The sequence below is a fragment of the Musca autumnalis genome, unplaced genomic scaffold, assembly GCF_047663935.1.
Source record: "Musca autumnalis isolate F117 unplaced genomic scaffold, ASM4766393v1 scaffold_1, whole genome shotgun sequence".
Taxonomy (NCBI): Eukaryota; Metazoa; Arthropoda; class Insecta; order Diptera; family Muscidae; genus Musca; species Musca autumnalis.
In genome coordinates this window covers 166762484-166780031 of record NW_027411644.1, presented here as the reverse complement: position 1 = coordinate 166780031, position 17548 = coordinate 166762484, and the positions used below count along the sequence as shown (strand labels likewise).

Sequence of the window (17548 nt, the reverse complement as noted above, 5' to 3'; positions counted from 1 at the left end):
TTACATGGGTCACGAAGCTATGTCGACGTTGGTCTATCTTGGGTTTGAGAAAGAGTTCGTTGAATGTGGACTACGTACAAATTACGAAACGACCAACATAACATGACCATCATAAGTCCATCTTGTCAACACTCATAGTTTCAATGTCGGGAAGTTAGTTCCGTTCCGCACTAGAGTAGTTTGATGAAAGAAATGTCATGGAATTATGAGCTCATAGATACGATGAGTTGTTTTCGAGGATGGAAGCGTTGGGAATTGTACACCTACAAAAAGGTAAAGAATTGCCTAAGATTAGGGGGTTTTAATTTATTTGTACGCTCAATTTACTTACCACGTTAAAAAGTTTTCAAAACTTTATAATGGAGCGCAATATGTTACAACATCCACTACGGTTACATGTTACCGAATACACCCTGGCCAGAGCGGTGAGTACCAGCACCACGGACACGAGGAATGCGAGAAACAGCTTTAGGAGTACCCTATGATGTAGCAGAGGTTTTTTGATGGCCTGTAAAAACCAACACACGTTCAGCATATAAATATCAACAAATTCATCTCAGTCGCAATTACTTGCCTGTTCGCTGACAGCATAAGGTAAATTGGAGCGATCAACACTGCTGGCAAGCAAATTCTCTTTTCTTTGTCTTGTTCATTCTTTTTCGAATATAATACGGCGTTTATATTATAGTTTTTTGCAGGGTTAACCTTCTTTATGAGGATTTGTTTGAAGTATATACAATGGAAATGACATTTGAAACCCAGACCCACTGGGTTAACCTTGTTATATATAAACGGCCTATAAGGAGATCGGTGGTCTTGCGTTTGATGAATTCTGCAATAACATATCCGATTAACAATACGAAAACATTAAAGTGAGAACTTTTATCACATTGAACCGAGAAACAGAAAAACCAAAATCTTTTGATATACTTTTACACAGTTATTTTACAAAATTTCGTTATATACACATTGGTCGATATATCTCTTTCTTTTGTACACATTGCTAACAATTTTTCTGGGCAATTTTCTTCTAAAATCGTGGACATTTTATTGTTGGAGAAACAAAAATATAGAACAAATAGAATGTAAACAAACAGTAAGTTGTTTTTGTTGCCATTGACATGCAATAACAAAAACAACATTTATGTATACTGTTTCGACACAGGGTTGTATGTGACAGCTCAAGGACGGTTTTTTGAAATGAGATTACCTTGTATCATTGTACCATGGTATCGAATAATGTCATGTTCATACCAGCATTTGAATCACGTCGTTCGTTCTCATAATAACGTACACGAATTAACCCGTTCATACGACATGGTACACAATTCATAGCAACTTGATTCATATTTTCATGGTTTTTGTTTACTGATTTTAAAGAAAGTTTCAACCAAAATACGGGTAAAATTATTTTATATGAACTGAAAAAATATTTATCCTTCTTTCAGATATCTATTTAATATTAAATTCTATTATTTTCATTCATGTTTTCCATTTTTTCTCACAATTTTGGTGTTTTCAGTATATTTTCAAATTTTTCTATTTCAATAATTAACGAGAGAGAGACCTGCCAACATATCTTTTTGGTATACAAACATTCCGGCAGACATTTGATTTTTGTTTCTAAATTTGTACGCGAATTTGAAACGACGGACAAGAAATGCAACTGCAATGGAAGAGAAGACAAAATTTGCTATGTTTTAAATGTATACTAGTCGTTAAACTGTTTACTTTTCATTCATATTTTGCAGTTTTTCTAAAAAATTTTGGATTTTTAATTCATTTTTAATTTTTTATTTTTCCTGTCATAATTAATTTATTTCGATAAATTCTCTCATTTGTTAGAGATGGGACATATTTTATCGTCGTTCTGAGTGTAATTTAAATTGAACAATGTACAAAAATCGTTGTTCGTTCTCAAAATTTTGTATGGGAAATAAAGTAATTGTATCGTAATTTGGGGTCGAACAACGAATAGAGAGCGAATTACCGCTAGTCTGAACATGGCATAACTTAAATTAATTCTAAAAACAAAAAAAAAAAACATAATTTTTGCAAGTTTTTTTAAACATTTATTTTCACTTTTGTCATCGTTTGAGTATTTTTGTTTTTCTACAACACACACAAACAAACAAAAACATCATAAAACAGTTGCATTTTTTGGTAGTTTATGACAACAAACAGGGCTGCTTATAATAGTATGGTGTTTTCGTGCGTTGTTTAGAATAAATGACGCAGCTATAGTCATTTATTTTTGTATGGTAAGTCCCGGTCCACACTAGAGTGATTTCATTGAAAAAATTGCATGAAATTATGCGTCTCTAGATCGACTTCCATAGTAGAGTAAAATCATAAAATTGCTGTAGTGGGGAATTCGAATTGAGAACGCCTAATTTCATTAAATTTTTTATTGAAATTCACGCTAGTGTGGACCGGGACTAAATGACGCAAAATGTTGCCTGTTTTAGCAAATAAATGACGAAACAGCTCCAAATGAAGAAAAAGTTGCTAATGTAAATTGGACATACGTCCTTGGTCATACTAGATGGTTTCATTGAAATAATTTCATGAAATCCAGGGTTCCTAGGTCGATTTCCATACTAGAGTAAAATCAAAAGGTTGCTGTAGTGAGGAACTCGATTTAAGAATCCCTAAAAGTTTCAATGAAACCACTCTAGTGTGACCTTCGACTAATGAAACATTGGAAGGGACTAATATTTTCTGGATTTTAATTCCCCCTAACTAGTCGTTTACACCAGACAGTTTGTCTTCAAATACAACTGTGATGTACTAACACATACATACATTTCTCGGTTGTCTTCCAGCTGCCTTTCATTTTTCCACAGACAGCCGGGTTAACAAATTTTTGACATTTTCGTGAAAAAGAAGTGAGATGATGATAATTCAAATGTGCTGAAAACAGAAGAATATGTAAAAAACAAAATGTGTGAACGGAAAACGAAAAGAAATCGATGATTTTCATTCATAATTTTACAACGATTTTTGCAGTTGTCTGGACGCCTACGTCACACAGGGAAGTTTTGGGCTTTTGACAATCAATACATGAACTCAACTGTCCTGTCATTTGTAAACGGTAAATACTTAAAAAAGTTACATTTATATGCTATACGTATAATATCTCTATGTCGGTGTAAGAATGCAATCAAAAAATGTTGAGAAGTGGAAACTTTATTTTGACGCTCACTGTAAATTTGCCTTGGTACGTCCCATGGTACAATTACTTAGGTAGATACCTCAGCCCAGCTGATCGAATCTAAAACGTCAAAAAACTAGGAATTCGCTATGAAAAAACAAAACAAAAAACCATATGATTCGGTAAGTAAGAGATAGCATGTATTCACTTCACTGTACAAACACAAGCGATAAAAAGAGACAACAAGAAACCATTTGGCGAAAATTTTGACAGTTTACATTACAAAAAAAGTTGCTTTGTTGTAGCAATTCGCCGAGGTTTCTACCTAAGTAATTGTACCATGGACTACTATCATACCCCGTTTGTATTGGAGTTTTTTGCGGGGTTATAGTACGGTTACACTGAGTTTTTCGCCGGGTTAACCCACTTCGAGAGGATTTATTTGACGTTTGCGCTATGTCATTGACATTTGAAATCCAAACCCACTGGGTTAATCCGCTTAACCTCCTGTTTTTGTAAAAAAAATATTGTTCTCACACGAATTGTCAAATTTATAGAATTAACGCAAATGTAAAACGCTGATTTTTGAATGACGAATTCTTATCTACATAGAGAACGTATCTACGAAGAATTAGGTCTGTATGTCATCTAGGGGCTGATCTATGGATGTCCAAATTATTACGAATAAAGACGAACGAACAAAAAATAGTTACAAAAACATTGGGTAAGTGTAACCGGGGTAATATATTATAGCCTTTTGCAGGGTTATAGTACGTTTATATATAACCGGATCTAACAAACCCACTGGGTTTAAAATGTCAATTCCATTGCTCATATTTCAAGTAAAACCTCATAAAGAAGGTCAACCCTGCAAAAAGCTTTAATATAAACATGGCCGTAACCTTCTTTATTAGAATTTATTAGAAATATAAGCATTGCATATATTTCAAATAAATTCTAATAAAGAAGGTTAAGGCCATGTTGACATTTGAAACACAGTGGGATTGTTAAATCCGGTTATATATAAACGTCCTATTATAGGCTGTTTATATTATAGTGGTTTGTCGGGTTAAGCTTCCTTATGAGGATTATGTCAAAAATGAAGCAGGAAAGCAAAGCAACTAGGCAAAGCAGCTTATGTAAGCAGGCCTTAATGCATGATCTTATGTAAACGCCCTTTAATTGCTAAATCGTTAAATCGTCTCACGACTGGATTTTTTTAATATGGCACCAAGTTTTTTGAGTTTTTTTTTTTTGAGAGATGTCATTCTGTTTTACTGTTTCCGGCAACTCTGAGAAAAATAAACAGGTGATGTTGGTAAACAAATCCACATATAAACAACTTCAACGTTAAACGTTTTACTGAGTTTTTTGGGAAATAATTTAAATGTCCGCTACAACTTCGGATCCACCTATCAAACGTTATAGGCGAGAGGAGAATGACAAATCCGACCTGGAAGAAGACGATGACAAATATGTACCCTATGTTCCCGTAAAGGAACGTAAAAAGAAACAGCTCATGAAGTTGGGACGCATCGTCCAATTGTCCACAGAAGATGCCAAACCAAAGTCATCAAGTGAAAATGAAAACGATGAAGATTCGCAAAATGCAGCTGATGCCGAGATATGGGGACGCAAATACAATATCAGTTTATTGGATCAACATACAGAACTAAAGAAAATTGCCGAGGCAAAGAAAATAAGCGATGTTGAGAAACAACTGAAGGAAGAAGAGAAAATTCTTGAAAGTGTACAACAACAGAAAGCCCTGATGGGTGTTGCTGAATTGGCGAAGGGTATACAATATGAAGAACCGATTAAGACAAGCTGGAAGCCACCACGTTATATCATTGAAATGTCAGAACAAAAACGTAATGCTATACGAAAGAAATTGCGAATATTGGTAGAGGGTGTAGATGTGGCCCCGCCAATACGTAGTTTTAAAGAAATGAAATTTCCCAAGGGTATATTAAATGGTCTGGCTGCGAAAGGTATTAAAAAGCCCACACCCATACAGGTGCAAGGTATACCTACAGTTCTGTCGGGACGTGACTTGATTGGTATAGCATTTACGGGTTCTGGTAAAACACTGGTTTTTGTTTTGCCCATTATTATGTTTGCACTGGAGCAAGAATATCGTTTACCATTTGCAAGAAATGAGGGCCCTTATGGGCTGATTATATGCCCCTCAAGAGAATTGGCAAAACAAACAAATGATATTATTATGGTAAGTAGACATACATTACTCATCTATTAATTTCATATAGAGGTGCTTAGTATTTCTTAATTGAAACGGTTATTGGGATATAGGAGGACCTCCATGGTAATTTTTATCTTCTTATTTTTCAGCACTATAGCCGACATTTGGTAGAGTCGGGTATGCCTGAAATACGTTCTTGTCTGGCCATTGGTGGAATTCCTGTTTCTGAAGCCATAGATGTAATATCCAAAGGTGTCCACATTATGGTTGCAACTCCTGGCCGCCTAATGGATATGCTGGAAAAGAAAATAGTTACCTTGGATGTGTGCCGTTATCTATGCATGGACGAAGCTGATCGTATGATTGATATGGGGTTTGAAGAGGATGTACGTACAATTTTCTCATTCTTTAAGGCTCAAAGGCAAACGTTGCTGTTCTCAGCTACTATGCCAAAGAAAATTCAAAACTTCGCCATATCAGCTTTAGTCAAACCTGTAACAATAAATGTGGGAAGAGCTGGTGCAGCTTCTATGAATGTTACCCAGGAAGTGGAATATGTCAAGCAAGAAGCTAAAGTTGTCTACTTGCTGGAATGTTTACAGAAAACAGCACCACCGGTACTTATATTTGCCGAAAAGAAGCAAGATGTCGATTGTATACACGAGTACTTGCTATTGAAAGGTGTAGAAGCTGTTGCAATTCATGGTGGTAAAGATCAAGAAGAACGTTCACGTGCTGTTGATGCATACCGGGAAGCTCAAAAAGATGTCTTGGTTGCCACCGATGTGGCCTCAAAAGGTTTGGATTTCCCCAATGTACAACATGTCATTAATTTCGACATGCCCGAAGATATTGAAAACTATGTACATCGTATTGGTCGTACTGGTCGTTCAAATACTAAAGGTTTAGCCACAACATTTGTTAATAAGACAACCGATCCATCAGTACTGCTGGATTTGAAACATCTGCTAATTGAAGCTAAACAAAATGTACCAGATTTTCTATTGGAATTATGCCCAGAATCGGAACAATATTTGGATTTGGGCGATTCTCATGGTTGCAGTTATTGTGGTGGTTTGGGTCATCGTATTACCGATTGTCCAAAACTGGAAGCAATTCAAAGCAAACAAGCATCAAATATTGGACGAAGAGATTATCTTTCGAATACTGCGGCGGACTATTAGAAATATATGTATTTATATGTGTGTAAGACTTTCAAAATATATATTAAATAGAAAATTAAGAGTGTTTTTACTTATGCTTAAGTGGTAAATTTTGGTAAATGTTGTTGTTGCACGTGTAAATTGGAAAAAAATATTTTGGTAAATTGGAAAAAATATATTTTGGTAAATGTTGTTGTTGCACGTGTAAATTGGAAAAAAATATTTTGGTAAATTGAAAAAAAAAAATATTTTGGTAAATGTTGTTGTTGCACGTGTAAATTGGAAAAAAATATTTTGGTAAATTGAAAAAAAAAAATATTTTGGTAAATGTTGTTGTTGCACGTGTCAATTGGAAAAAAATATTTTGGTAAATTGGAATTGGATTTTGAAAGTGAAAAAAGTGAAGGACGTTTTGAAAACATGACGGAAAAAATTGTTATGTGTGTATTGGACGTTCTGCATCGCTGTATGGAACTTTTAGAATATTCCGAACAAACTAACAGGAAATTGCTGGAGGTTCTATTAAAGGTAATGAAAAAAATGGAAGAAAGGGATGAAAATCAAAATCAACACCATCAGCAGCAGCAACATAACATCAATACATCACTGAATACAAGTTTTACTCCAAATAACAGCACCAACTCAAGCGTCCTCTTACCGAATTCTGTTAATTTTTCTGAAGACTCAAATTCAAACTCCTGCAGTACAGCACTGGATCACAATAATAGTGCCACCTTAACACAATAATGATTTAAATAGTCCATATTTGTATTTTCGATAAATAGGTGTACTCCAAGTAATAGATCCAACATTAGGCTCCTTTTGGAAGGTCGTAACCGTCTGGTCTTGGGTGAGTTTAATGCTCATCATGAGTTGTGGCATTCGGCCCTTGGAAACAACCAGAGAGTTATAGTTCTGGCTAATCAGATTCATAGCTCTAAGTATGGCACCGTCCATGAGGACACTCCTACCAGAATTAGCGGAGAGTGATCTGTGACCTGGTTTGAAAAATGACGTTAACTGAAAACCCGTCGTTTCTCTTGGGTCAGACCATCTCCCCATAATTGTGTCCATGAATAGACCACCCGACTTCATCACCTCTGAACGCCTCACTTTCTGCTCGCTGGTCGGCGAGCATAAGCGGAACACGTGGTTAAATCATCTGAAAAGTTGCAACATTGGAGCCGGTATAAGTGAATTGTGGGCAACGGTTAAGTCACTCTCGAACCCTGGAAGGATGGAAGATAAGACCTCAGTCACGTTTGGCGACGTTACATTGACTGACCCGAAGAGGTGCGCAAGTTATTTCAATCGACAATTTGTCGAGCGCCCCTAGAGTGACAGGAGAGTATTGCGTCCCATAAGATCTCTTCCTGCCGAGGATGAATCACCGCAGTTTACAATGGATTATGTTGAACGCTTGGTCCCTGATGGAATCTCCATGGTAATGCTGAAGCAGCTGGATGAGCCGGAGTGGACTATCTCACTAAAGTTCTCAACTTGTCGCTAGCCAGCCTCATTGTTCCCGTAGCAAAGACCCTTGAGGCCTTAGTTCTCCCCAGTATCAGAAATAGCTATCAAGTTGCAGATAATCAGCATGGATTCCGTAAGCAGCACAGCACGACAACAGCGCTGCACGTCATCTCCACATATATTTGTCAAGGACTCAACCAGAGACCGCCGTGTGATAGAACAGTGATGATGGCGCTTGATTTATCAATCAGTCAGGCACTCCACGCTGTTTAAAGACATTGAGCAGACAACGCTCCGGCCAAGCTTGAAACGTTGGATAGTCAATTACATATATGTGTGGACGCCAGTCGTACGTGGAATTCAGGAACTAGAAGTCCAAACACCGTAGAATGAAATAGAGAGTGGGGGGGGGGGGAAGTTGGGGTGATATCTCCGGAACTTTGTCTTGTATTCCACCACCTCCAGACGGCATTGAGATCATAACGTATGCGGATGACTGTACGATCTTGGCGCCAGGTTCCTTCCCTGATGGCATTTGTGAAAGGCTGAACTCTGTTTTGAATGATATTACCACCTTTTTGCACACAAGGAATATGCAAATATCCGTAACTAAATCTACGGCCACTCCGCTAAGCACATTGACGGCAGAGGTGAGAACTGAGTTGAATGAATGAAACCTATCAAGCGTATCAAGCAGGTTTAAATAGCATTCACATGTATGCAGTCACAGATGCCATAAACAACTATCGCAGCTGAGGAGCGTCAAAACATCTGCCCAGCATACGGCGCAGTCCCGCACAATACACTGCACCTTTTCAACATTCGTGCCGAACTTACTCAACTAACTCCAGTAGATATGTGGTTACATCCTATCGAAGCAGTCACCTTCCTAGAACTGGCGACACATCCAGTGCCACATCAAACAGGAAACGAACATATCAAATGCTGCTGCAAGAACAAAGCTAGTATGTTATGGTAGAGAGTAACCAAATATTACAAAGAATCTGAAAGAAACATTTCAATGGCAAATGTTTGAAGTAATATTTAAATGGAATCACATTGATTTTCATTAACACACAAATCTCAGAAAAAGAGCCATATTTTCTTTAAACTGTATTTATGCACATTTATTTATTGAAATGCACAGCGATAAGAAAATTCGAGGAATATTCAAATGATTTCAAAAACACTTGATTTTTCATTGGAAATCTTTGAGAAATGTATTTCATGTTGGACATGAATAATATACATATGTATGTATTTGCATAAATTATTTTATTTTAATAGAACAATTCTGGAAAATAATTAAGATAGACACTAACTAGAAAAGAAACGTTAATCATGACGTGTACGCATTAAATTAAATAAATTTTATTGACTATTTTGTCTACAACTAGTGTTGGAATCTCGCATTTAAAGAAGAAAACAAAAATCATTATTTGAATAGTTTAAAGAATAAATCATTTAAACCTATGTATCTTCCCAAAACATGCATTGGTGATAAGAGGTCATTCATTCTAGGAGAAACTTATTATATAACACTTAAAAAGTGTTACCTCATATTCTATAGAAAAGCGTTTGTCATGGAAGCCATACAGATTGAACGGACAAATATTCGTCTCTGTAAAAACACGTTGCATTTAAAAGAAAAAAACTCGATTATAGAGAAACCACTCCCACAGCCGATATGTCTGATGAGCTGCAAACTAACAGCGAAACTAGTCACATAAATAGGTGGTTGTGGGGGTTCGAATCGTAGGCTTTCCTTTTTTACTTTCAAAAAATCTTCGGTCATTAGGCTCAACTCCAACGAGTAAATTAAATAAAACAAGTAAAAAAGTATCATTCGGCTTTACCGACGGAGATATACCCTCAGCCTGTGTACTCTTTTCCCAAAATAAAACTTATGTATTTAGGGGGGTTTTCAAAATATTGGGCGTATGAACCGACAAAAGTGTGGATAGTATTAAAGCTTAAACATTTGCGGGGATATCGATAGATAGCGCTTTTTTATCACACTAGCCTACGAAAACATAATATCGCTGTAAACAGGGCCACTAGGAAAACCTTCGGTAAAAATGCGCAAAGGATCCGCACAAAAATGTTGAACACTTGTGTGGGTGGTACCACAAGGATTGGACAGATAGAGACCAATTTTGAACATAAACTAAGTTTCGACAATATTTAGAAATCCAAAGATTGGACCAAATCGGTTGCTACGTCTATGACAAATCGCGCGTACCATTTTACCGGGATGAGTGGACCTATAAGCACCACCTTCGAATTTCATATAATATTCGAAGAAATATTATAATATGCAAAGCGTGGACGAACGCAGTATTCGGTTCGAGCTCTCCAGCCACTACATATGGTGCCATAGGGGATTTTTTTTACAACATTCGGGCTGTTTTCTCAAGAATTATGGACTTGTCACCGAAAAAACTTTTACTGCCGTAATTGAGGCAACGAATGCAAGTGGCTTCAACGAAAATCAAAGTGATTCGAGAGCAGGTCTTAAAGCGAATTTATCCAAAATGTTGTATGGGAGGTACTCGAAGGAGAGGACAAATACAGTCCATATTCGAACCTGATCCATATCTGGTAGATATATTAGGATGTGTAAAGTATGGACCAAATCGGTCACTCCCATCAAGAACTTTTGAACTTTTGTAGGGGAGGTACCTGAAAGAGTGGACCGATATGGATTATGTTCGAACTTAAACTAAGCTTGCACAAAATATTACGAAGGCCTCATTTTGGACCGAATCGGCACATCCGTTCGAGAGTTATCTTGCGCTCCAACCACTACACACGGTGTCATAAGGTTTATTTTGTACCTTTCAGGCTAGTTTCTCAGAAAGTATGGACTTGCCCCTGATGAAACTTATACCGTCGTATGGGGGGCAGTGAATACAAGTTGCTACAACAACAAGTAAAAAAGTATCAGTCGGCTTTGCCGACAGAGATATACCCTCAGCATGTGCAAATTGAAACACTTTTTTGCGGAAAAGGTACTTAAAGGAATGGACCGACATAGACCATGGGGGTGCCATAGGGGGTTTTTACACCCTTCGAGCTGTTTTCTTAAGAAGTATGGACTTGCCCCTGAAAGAAACTTTTACCATCGTAATGGAGGCAGCGAATGTAAGTTGCTTCAAAAATAAAAAATCAAAGTGATTCAATAGCAGGTCTTAAAATGAACTTATCCAAAATTTTGTGTGGGAGGTACGGGATGAAGTGGCCAAATATAGTCCATATTCGAACCTGATCTATATCTGGTAGATATTATGAGAATGTGTACAGTATGGTCCAAACCGGTCACTCCCATCAAGAGTTATCGTGCGCACAATTTTTCCGAATATTTTTGAACTTTTGTGAGGTAGGTACCTGAAGGAGTGGACCGATATGGCTTATCTACGAACATAAACTAAGTTTGGAAACAATATTACGAAGGCCAAATTTTGGCCGGAATCGGCATTTCCATTCGAGAATTATCTTGCTCTTCCACCCATAAACATGGTGTCATAGGGTTTGTTTTTCAACTTTCAGGCTTTTTTAGGAAGTATGGACTTGCCCCTGAGGAAACTTGTACCTTCCTATAGGGGACAGTGAATACAAGATTTTACAACAAAAGGTGATTCGGGAGCAGGTCCTAAACTGAACTTTTCCGAAATTTTGTGTGGGAGGTACCCGAAGGAGTGGACCGATTGAGTCCATATTGGAAACTCATCTAAGTCTGGTAGAAATTTCATAATGTGCAAAGTATGGACCAAATCGGTTACTCCTTTCAAGAGTTATAGTACGCAAAAATTTTCCGAACATTTTCGAAATTTTGTGGGGGAGGTACCGGAAGGAGTGGACCGATATAATCCATCTTTGAACTTGAACTAAGTTTGGACAAAATATTACGAAAGCCAAATTTTAGACCGAATCGGCAGATCCGTTCGAGAGTTAAACATCAAACACGGTGTCATAGGGTTTTTTGTAGTGTTGGGCAATCTCGTTCATTGAGCGGATCGATCTTTTTCATTCCGTTCACCAAAAAGATCCGGGTCGTTTAGTTCGTTCGTTGGCTCTTTTTCGTTCAATAATACATTTGACTGTGTTATTTTCTTTTGAAGTCGTTCGTTCTCTGCTGCATATGACTCCGTCGTTCTTTTCACCGAATCGTTCTTTTGAAAATGTTCGTTCACGAATGACACAACTGTTGTGTTACTTGCTTGTTTGTGTGCTAATGGGGGTGGTTTTGTTTCTAGATTTGATATGAAAGAACCAGATGAACGAATGATGCAAAAGAAAGATATGACCGAGATGCGCTGTTACTGAGCGTGAGTAGCTCTCTGAATCATTGTTTTGTGTGGAAATTTGTGCTGCTTGCGCTAACGCAGCGTTTGTTTAGAGTTTGACTGCAAAACCAATGCATTTGTTTTTTTGCTTGCTTGTGTGCTTGTGTGTATGCAAAGCTAATGGTGGTGGTTTTGTTTTGTAAGCAGCATTGACTCGTCCATCGGGGATCTAAATGAACGATATAAAAGAATGAGCTGGATACGGATCCGTTCGTTCTTTTCACGGAATCGTTCCTTTGAACCGGTTCGTTCATGAACGACACAACTCTAGTTTTTTGTAACTTTCAGGCTATTTTCTCAGGAAATATGGACTTGCCCCTAATGAAACTTACAGCGTCGTATAGAGGACAGCGAATACAACTTGCGTAAACAAAAATCAAAGCGATTCGAGACCAGATCCTAAACTGAACTTTTCCGAAATTTTGTGTGGGAGGTACCCGAAGGAGTGGACCGATTGAGTCCATATTGGAACCTCATCTAAGTTTGGTAGAAATTACACGATGTGCAAAGTATGGACCAAATCGGTTATTCCCAACAAGAGTTATCGCGCTCACAAGTTTTGCGACAATTTTTGAACATTTGTGGGCGAGGTACCTGAAGGAGTGGACCTACATATATGGCCCATCTTCGAACTTAAATTGAATCTGGAGAAAATATTTCGATATCCAAAATGTTAACCGAATCGATTGATCCGTTCGAGAGTTATCGTGCGCACCAGCCAGCCAGACAGACAGACGGACGGACATTGCTAGATCTACTCAAAATTGTCTGAAACGGATATCGTACAAACATACTTATTTCGATGAGGCACATTTTTGGTCGTATCAAATTGTAAATACCCTCTTTAGCCTAAAGGCTGAGGGTATAAAAATCAAAGCGATTCGCAGGTCCTAAACTGAACTTTTCCGAAATTTTGTGTTTGAGGTACTCGAAGGAGTGGACCGATTGAGTCCATATTGGAACCTCATCTAAGTCTGGTAGAAATTTCACGATGTGCAAAGTATGGTCCAAATCGGTTACTTCCTTCAAGAGTTATCATGCGCACAAATTTTCTGAACATTTGTGAACTTCTGTGGGGGAGGTACCTGAAGGTGTGGACCGATATAACCCATCTTCGAACTTAAATTAAGTTTGGACAAAATATTACGAAACCCAAATTTTGGACCATATCGGTTGATACGTTCGACAGTTATCGTGTGCTCCAGCCAGGCAGACGGACGGACATGGCTAAATCAACTCCAAATTGTCTGAAACACATTTCGTCCATACATACTTGGGGTCTAAAGCCATTATTTCGATGAGGCACATGTTGCCAGTATGAAAGTGTATATATCCTCGTTAGCATAAATGGCGAACAAAGGGTTCTCTCTTGTAACATTGGACCTATCTTCCTAGATCACGAAAATCCCTAGTTAGTGGTCGGAATTCTGGTACCATCGAACATAAAATTCACAGAGTGGTTGTAGATTTATGGGTACTTTACACGATATGTTATTTTACATATCTGTTGTCACTTTGCATATAAATTTTGTATATAAAAAGTGATAACATATATGTATGTAAAAAACGTGTAAAGTACCCATTAGTGTAATATTGCTCGTAGTGAAAGGTGGTAAGTTAAGTCAAGTAGGAGTTCAGCCTTTTATAAATGACATCAGGGAAGGTAACTGACGCCAAGATCGCATAATCATCCGTCTCTCAATGCTAGAATGCTAGACGGGGTGGAATACAAGGCAGGCAGACGCAAAACAGCTCCGGAAATATCACACCACCTTGGGGAACTGCCCTTTTCATGGACTTCTTGACAGTGTCCTATCGCGCTGCTTGTTCTGGTTGAGTTCTCGGAGATGACGCTGCAACTGGATAGCTATTTCTGCCGCTAAAGAGAAGTAAAGCTTCAAGGATCTTTGCCACGATTTACCTTTGCTGGCATCCTTGCCATGGACTTCTTGACAGTATCCTATCGCGCTGCTTGTTCTCGTTGAGTTCTCGGAGATGACGCTGCAACTGGATAGCTATTTCTGCCGCTAAAGAGGAGTAAAGCTTCAAGGATCTTTGCCACGATTTACCTTTGCTGGCATCCTTGCCATGGACTTCTTGACAGTATCCTATCGCGCTGCTTGTTCTCGTTGAGTTCTCAGTGATGACGATGCAACTGGATAGCTATTTCTGCCGTTAAAGAGGAGTAAAGCTTCAAGCACCTTTGCCACGATTTACCTTTGCTGGCATCCTTCAATGGCTTCAATGGGGGAGCCACCCTGGCCATTTTCCAGACTTCGAGCACGATGTGGGTTGCTAGCGACAGGCTGAGAATTTCGTTGAGATACTCACCTCCCGACTCAATCAGCTGTTTCAGCATTACCATGGAGATTCCAGCAGGGTCAGACACAATGGATGATTTATCGTTCCTGATGGCATTCGCAACATCATCCATTGTATATTGCAGTGGTTCCTCCTCTACAGGAAGAGATCCTGTAACGAGGGGTTGCTCCTCTTCAGAAAATCTTTTTCAATCGATGAAAACACTTCACCAGTTCATTGTTGGGGCTAAAACACGAATCCTACAAAATTTGTGACCCATCTTCGAACCTGATCTAAGTTTGCACAAAATATTACAAGTGGAAAAGGTTCGGCCAAATCGGATGATTCGTTCGTAGGTCCAAGTTTTGGTATAGCCACATACAAAGTGACGCGTTAACGCATCGATGCTTTAAAGCAGCGTGTCGCCCAATTTAGATATTTTGAAGTTTCCATCGAGGTTATCGGCCCAAATTGGATTAACATGGTATTTAACGTCCCAAATGGTCAAAAAACTTCTCCACAAAAAATTGTGGGCATAGGCACACATTTTGGATTAGCGCCCATAAAACGGTACCGCCCGATTTCATTTATTTTGATGTTTTTATTGATTTTTTTCAACCCAAATTGGATGTAACTTGCCATTTGGGGTTCAAAGTTGTCTAACATCTTATCCACCAAACAATTGTGAACATAGGTCCACGTTTTGGTACAGATCCATGTATAACGAACGCTATCGTCCGATTTCAAGTATTTTGATGGTTTTATCGGTCCAAATTGAATGTAAATTGAGATTTAGGGTTCTCCTTCAAAAATTCTTTTTTTTTTACGACGCCTTCGCTCCAATTTGGATGTAATTTAGCATTAGGAAGGTTCCTAGTGGTCAAAAAAGTTCTTCAAAAAAATATGGAAATATGTAGGTCCACGTTTTGGAATATCTCCCAAATAATGGCACCAGTACAACTTAAAAATAACTGAAATCAGGCGGTACCATGGGGCCTATTCGAAAACTTGGACCTATATTGAAGATTTTTGGTGGAGAAGCTTTTTGACCACTATGAACTATAATGCTAACTTTACATTTACGAAATCCACTGGAAATCAACTGTCAATTCCATTGCTTAAACGTCAAATGTAATCAAATGGATTTCAGATGAGATTTAATGACGTATACGCAAATGAACTGACAGTAGAAATCTACTCGATTTCATACATGTAAACGTAATATAAGTGCCAAATAACATCCAAATCGGGCAGAAAACATTAATGAAAACTTCAAAATACCAGAAATCGGCGTTACCGTTTTATTGAGCTAGTTTGGTTAAAACTTGTTGTAAAAACTTCAAAATACCGAAAATCGGGAGGTACCGTTATATGGGGACTATATCTAAACATGGGCCGATGTAGCCCATCAACTTGACCTGCCTATGGAAAAATACTCGGCAGCAAAAATCTAGTGTTCTAGCTCAATTTTTGTGGACGCTAGGGTGATTACAACAGACGCACATGTCTTGCTTCAAGATTTTTTTTTCAAAAAATTTAATTTTTTTCAAATATTAAAAAATAATCCTTGGGCTTTTATAAAACTCATATATTAAAGAATGTCAATTTGTGTACAAAATTATAATTAATTTGGGAAACGGTATGGAGCACTTTTTACCCATGTAAATTTTAACAAGCAAGAGTGGCGTTAATTTCGTCCGGCCGAACTTTTTATACCCTCCACCACGAACGTTTATGGAAGTATTAAACTCTTCCACTTCTTGCAGGAGTAGTACATACATATATCCCTTACACATACATACATATATATCTTTCATGGGGGTTATATGAAGGCATGGTCCTATACCAAAAATTTCAAGTAGAAAGTTTTATACCATCAACGAAGACTAAATTACCAAATTTCAGCAATTTGTTGGGATATTGAGGCAACAACCATTACAATACCGAAAGTCGGTAGGTACAGTTCTCAGGGGGCTATATGAAGGCGTAGACCTATATCGACAAATTTAAAGTGGAAAGTTTTATACCCCCAACGAAGTCTACCAAATGTCAGTCATTTCGGTGGGATATTGAGGACACAAACTTCAACATACCAAAAATCGGGAGGTACCGTTTAATGGGGGTCTATACGAAGACGTGGACCTTTACCGACAAATTTCAGGTTGAAATCTTTGCACTCTAGCTAACACTAAATACCAAATTTCAGCCATTTCCGTGGGATATTGACAACCACAATCTTCAAAATACAGAAAATCGGGAGATACTGGTCTATGGAGGCTATATGAATACGTGGACCTATACCAACAAATTTCAGGGTGAAAGTTTTGCACCCCCAGCTAACACTAAATGACAAATTTCAGCCATTTCGGTGGAATATGGAGGACACGACCTTCACAATACCGAAAATCGGGAGGTAACGTTATATGGGGGCTATATGAAAACGTGAACCTATACCGGCAAAATTCAGGTGGAATGTTTTGTACCTGCAATGAAAATTAATGATTAAATACCAAATTTCTGCCATTTCGGTGTTATAATCACGCTAAAACCTTCAAAATATCGAAAATCGGGAGGTATCGTTCTATGGGGGGCTGTGTCAAAACGTTGACCAATAAATTTCCGGGGAAAAATTTTGCAACCCCGAAAAAGACTAAATACCAAATTTAAGCCACTTTGGTGTGATAATGAGGATAAAACCTTTGAAATACCGAAAATGGGGATTTACCGTTCTATGGGGGGTATATCAAAACGTGGACCGATACCGACAAATTTGAAATTTCTGGGAGAAAGTTTTGTAGTCCAAAGGTGGACGAAATACCAAATTTCAGCCATTTTACTAGGATAATATATTTACAACCTTCGAAATACCGAAAATCGGGAAATGTCGTGGGGGCTATATCAAAACGTGGAC

At 38.0% G+C, this 17548-nt stretch overlaps 1 protein-coding gene across 1 annotated transcript; it reads left to right on the top strand.

Annotated features, from left to right (window-relative positions):
* Nucleotides 1-4417: 4417 nt before the first annotated feature.
* Nucleotides 4418-6593, top strand: abs (ATP-dependent RNA helicase abstrakt). Its single transcript, XM_073963876.1, has 2 exons — nucleotides 4418-5381; nucleotides 5504-6593. Exons 1-2 carry the CDS (start codon nucleotides 4542-4544, stop codon nucleotides 6536-6538), a joined length of 1875 nt encoding a protein of 624 aa, XP_073819977.1. The 5' UTR covers nucleotides 4418-4541; the 3' UTR covers nucleotides 6539-6593.
* Nucleotides 6594-17548: the final 10955 nt, after the last annotated feature.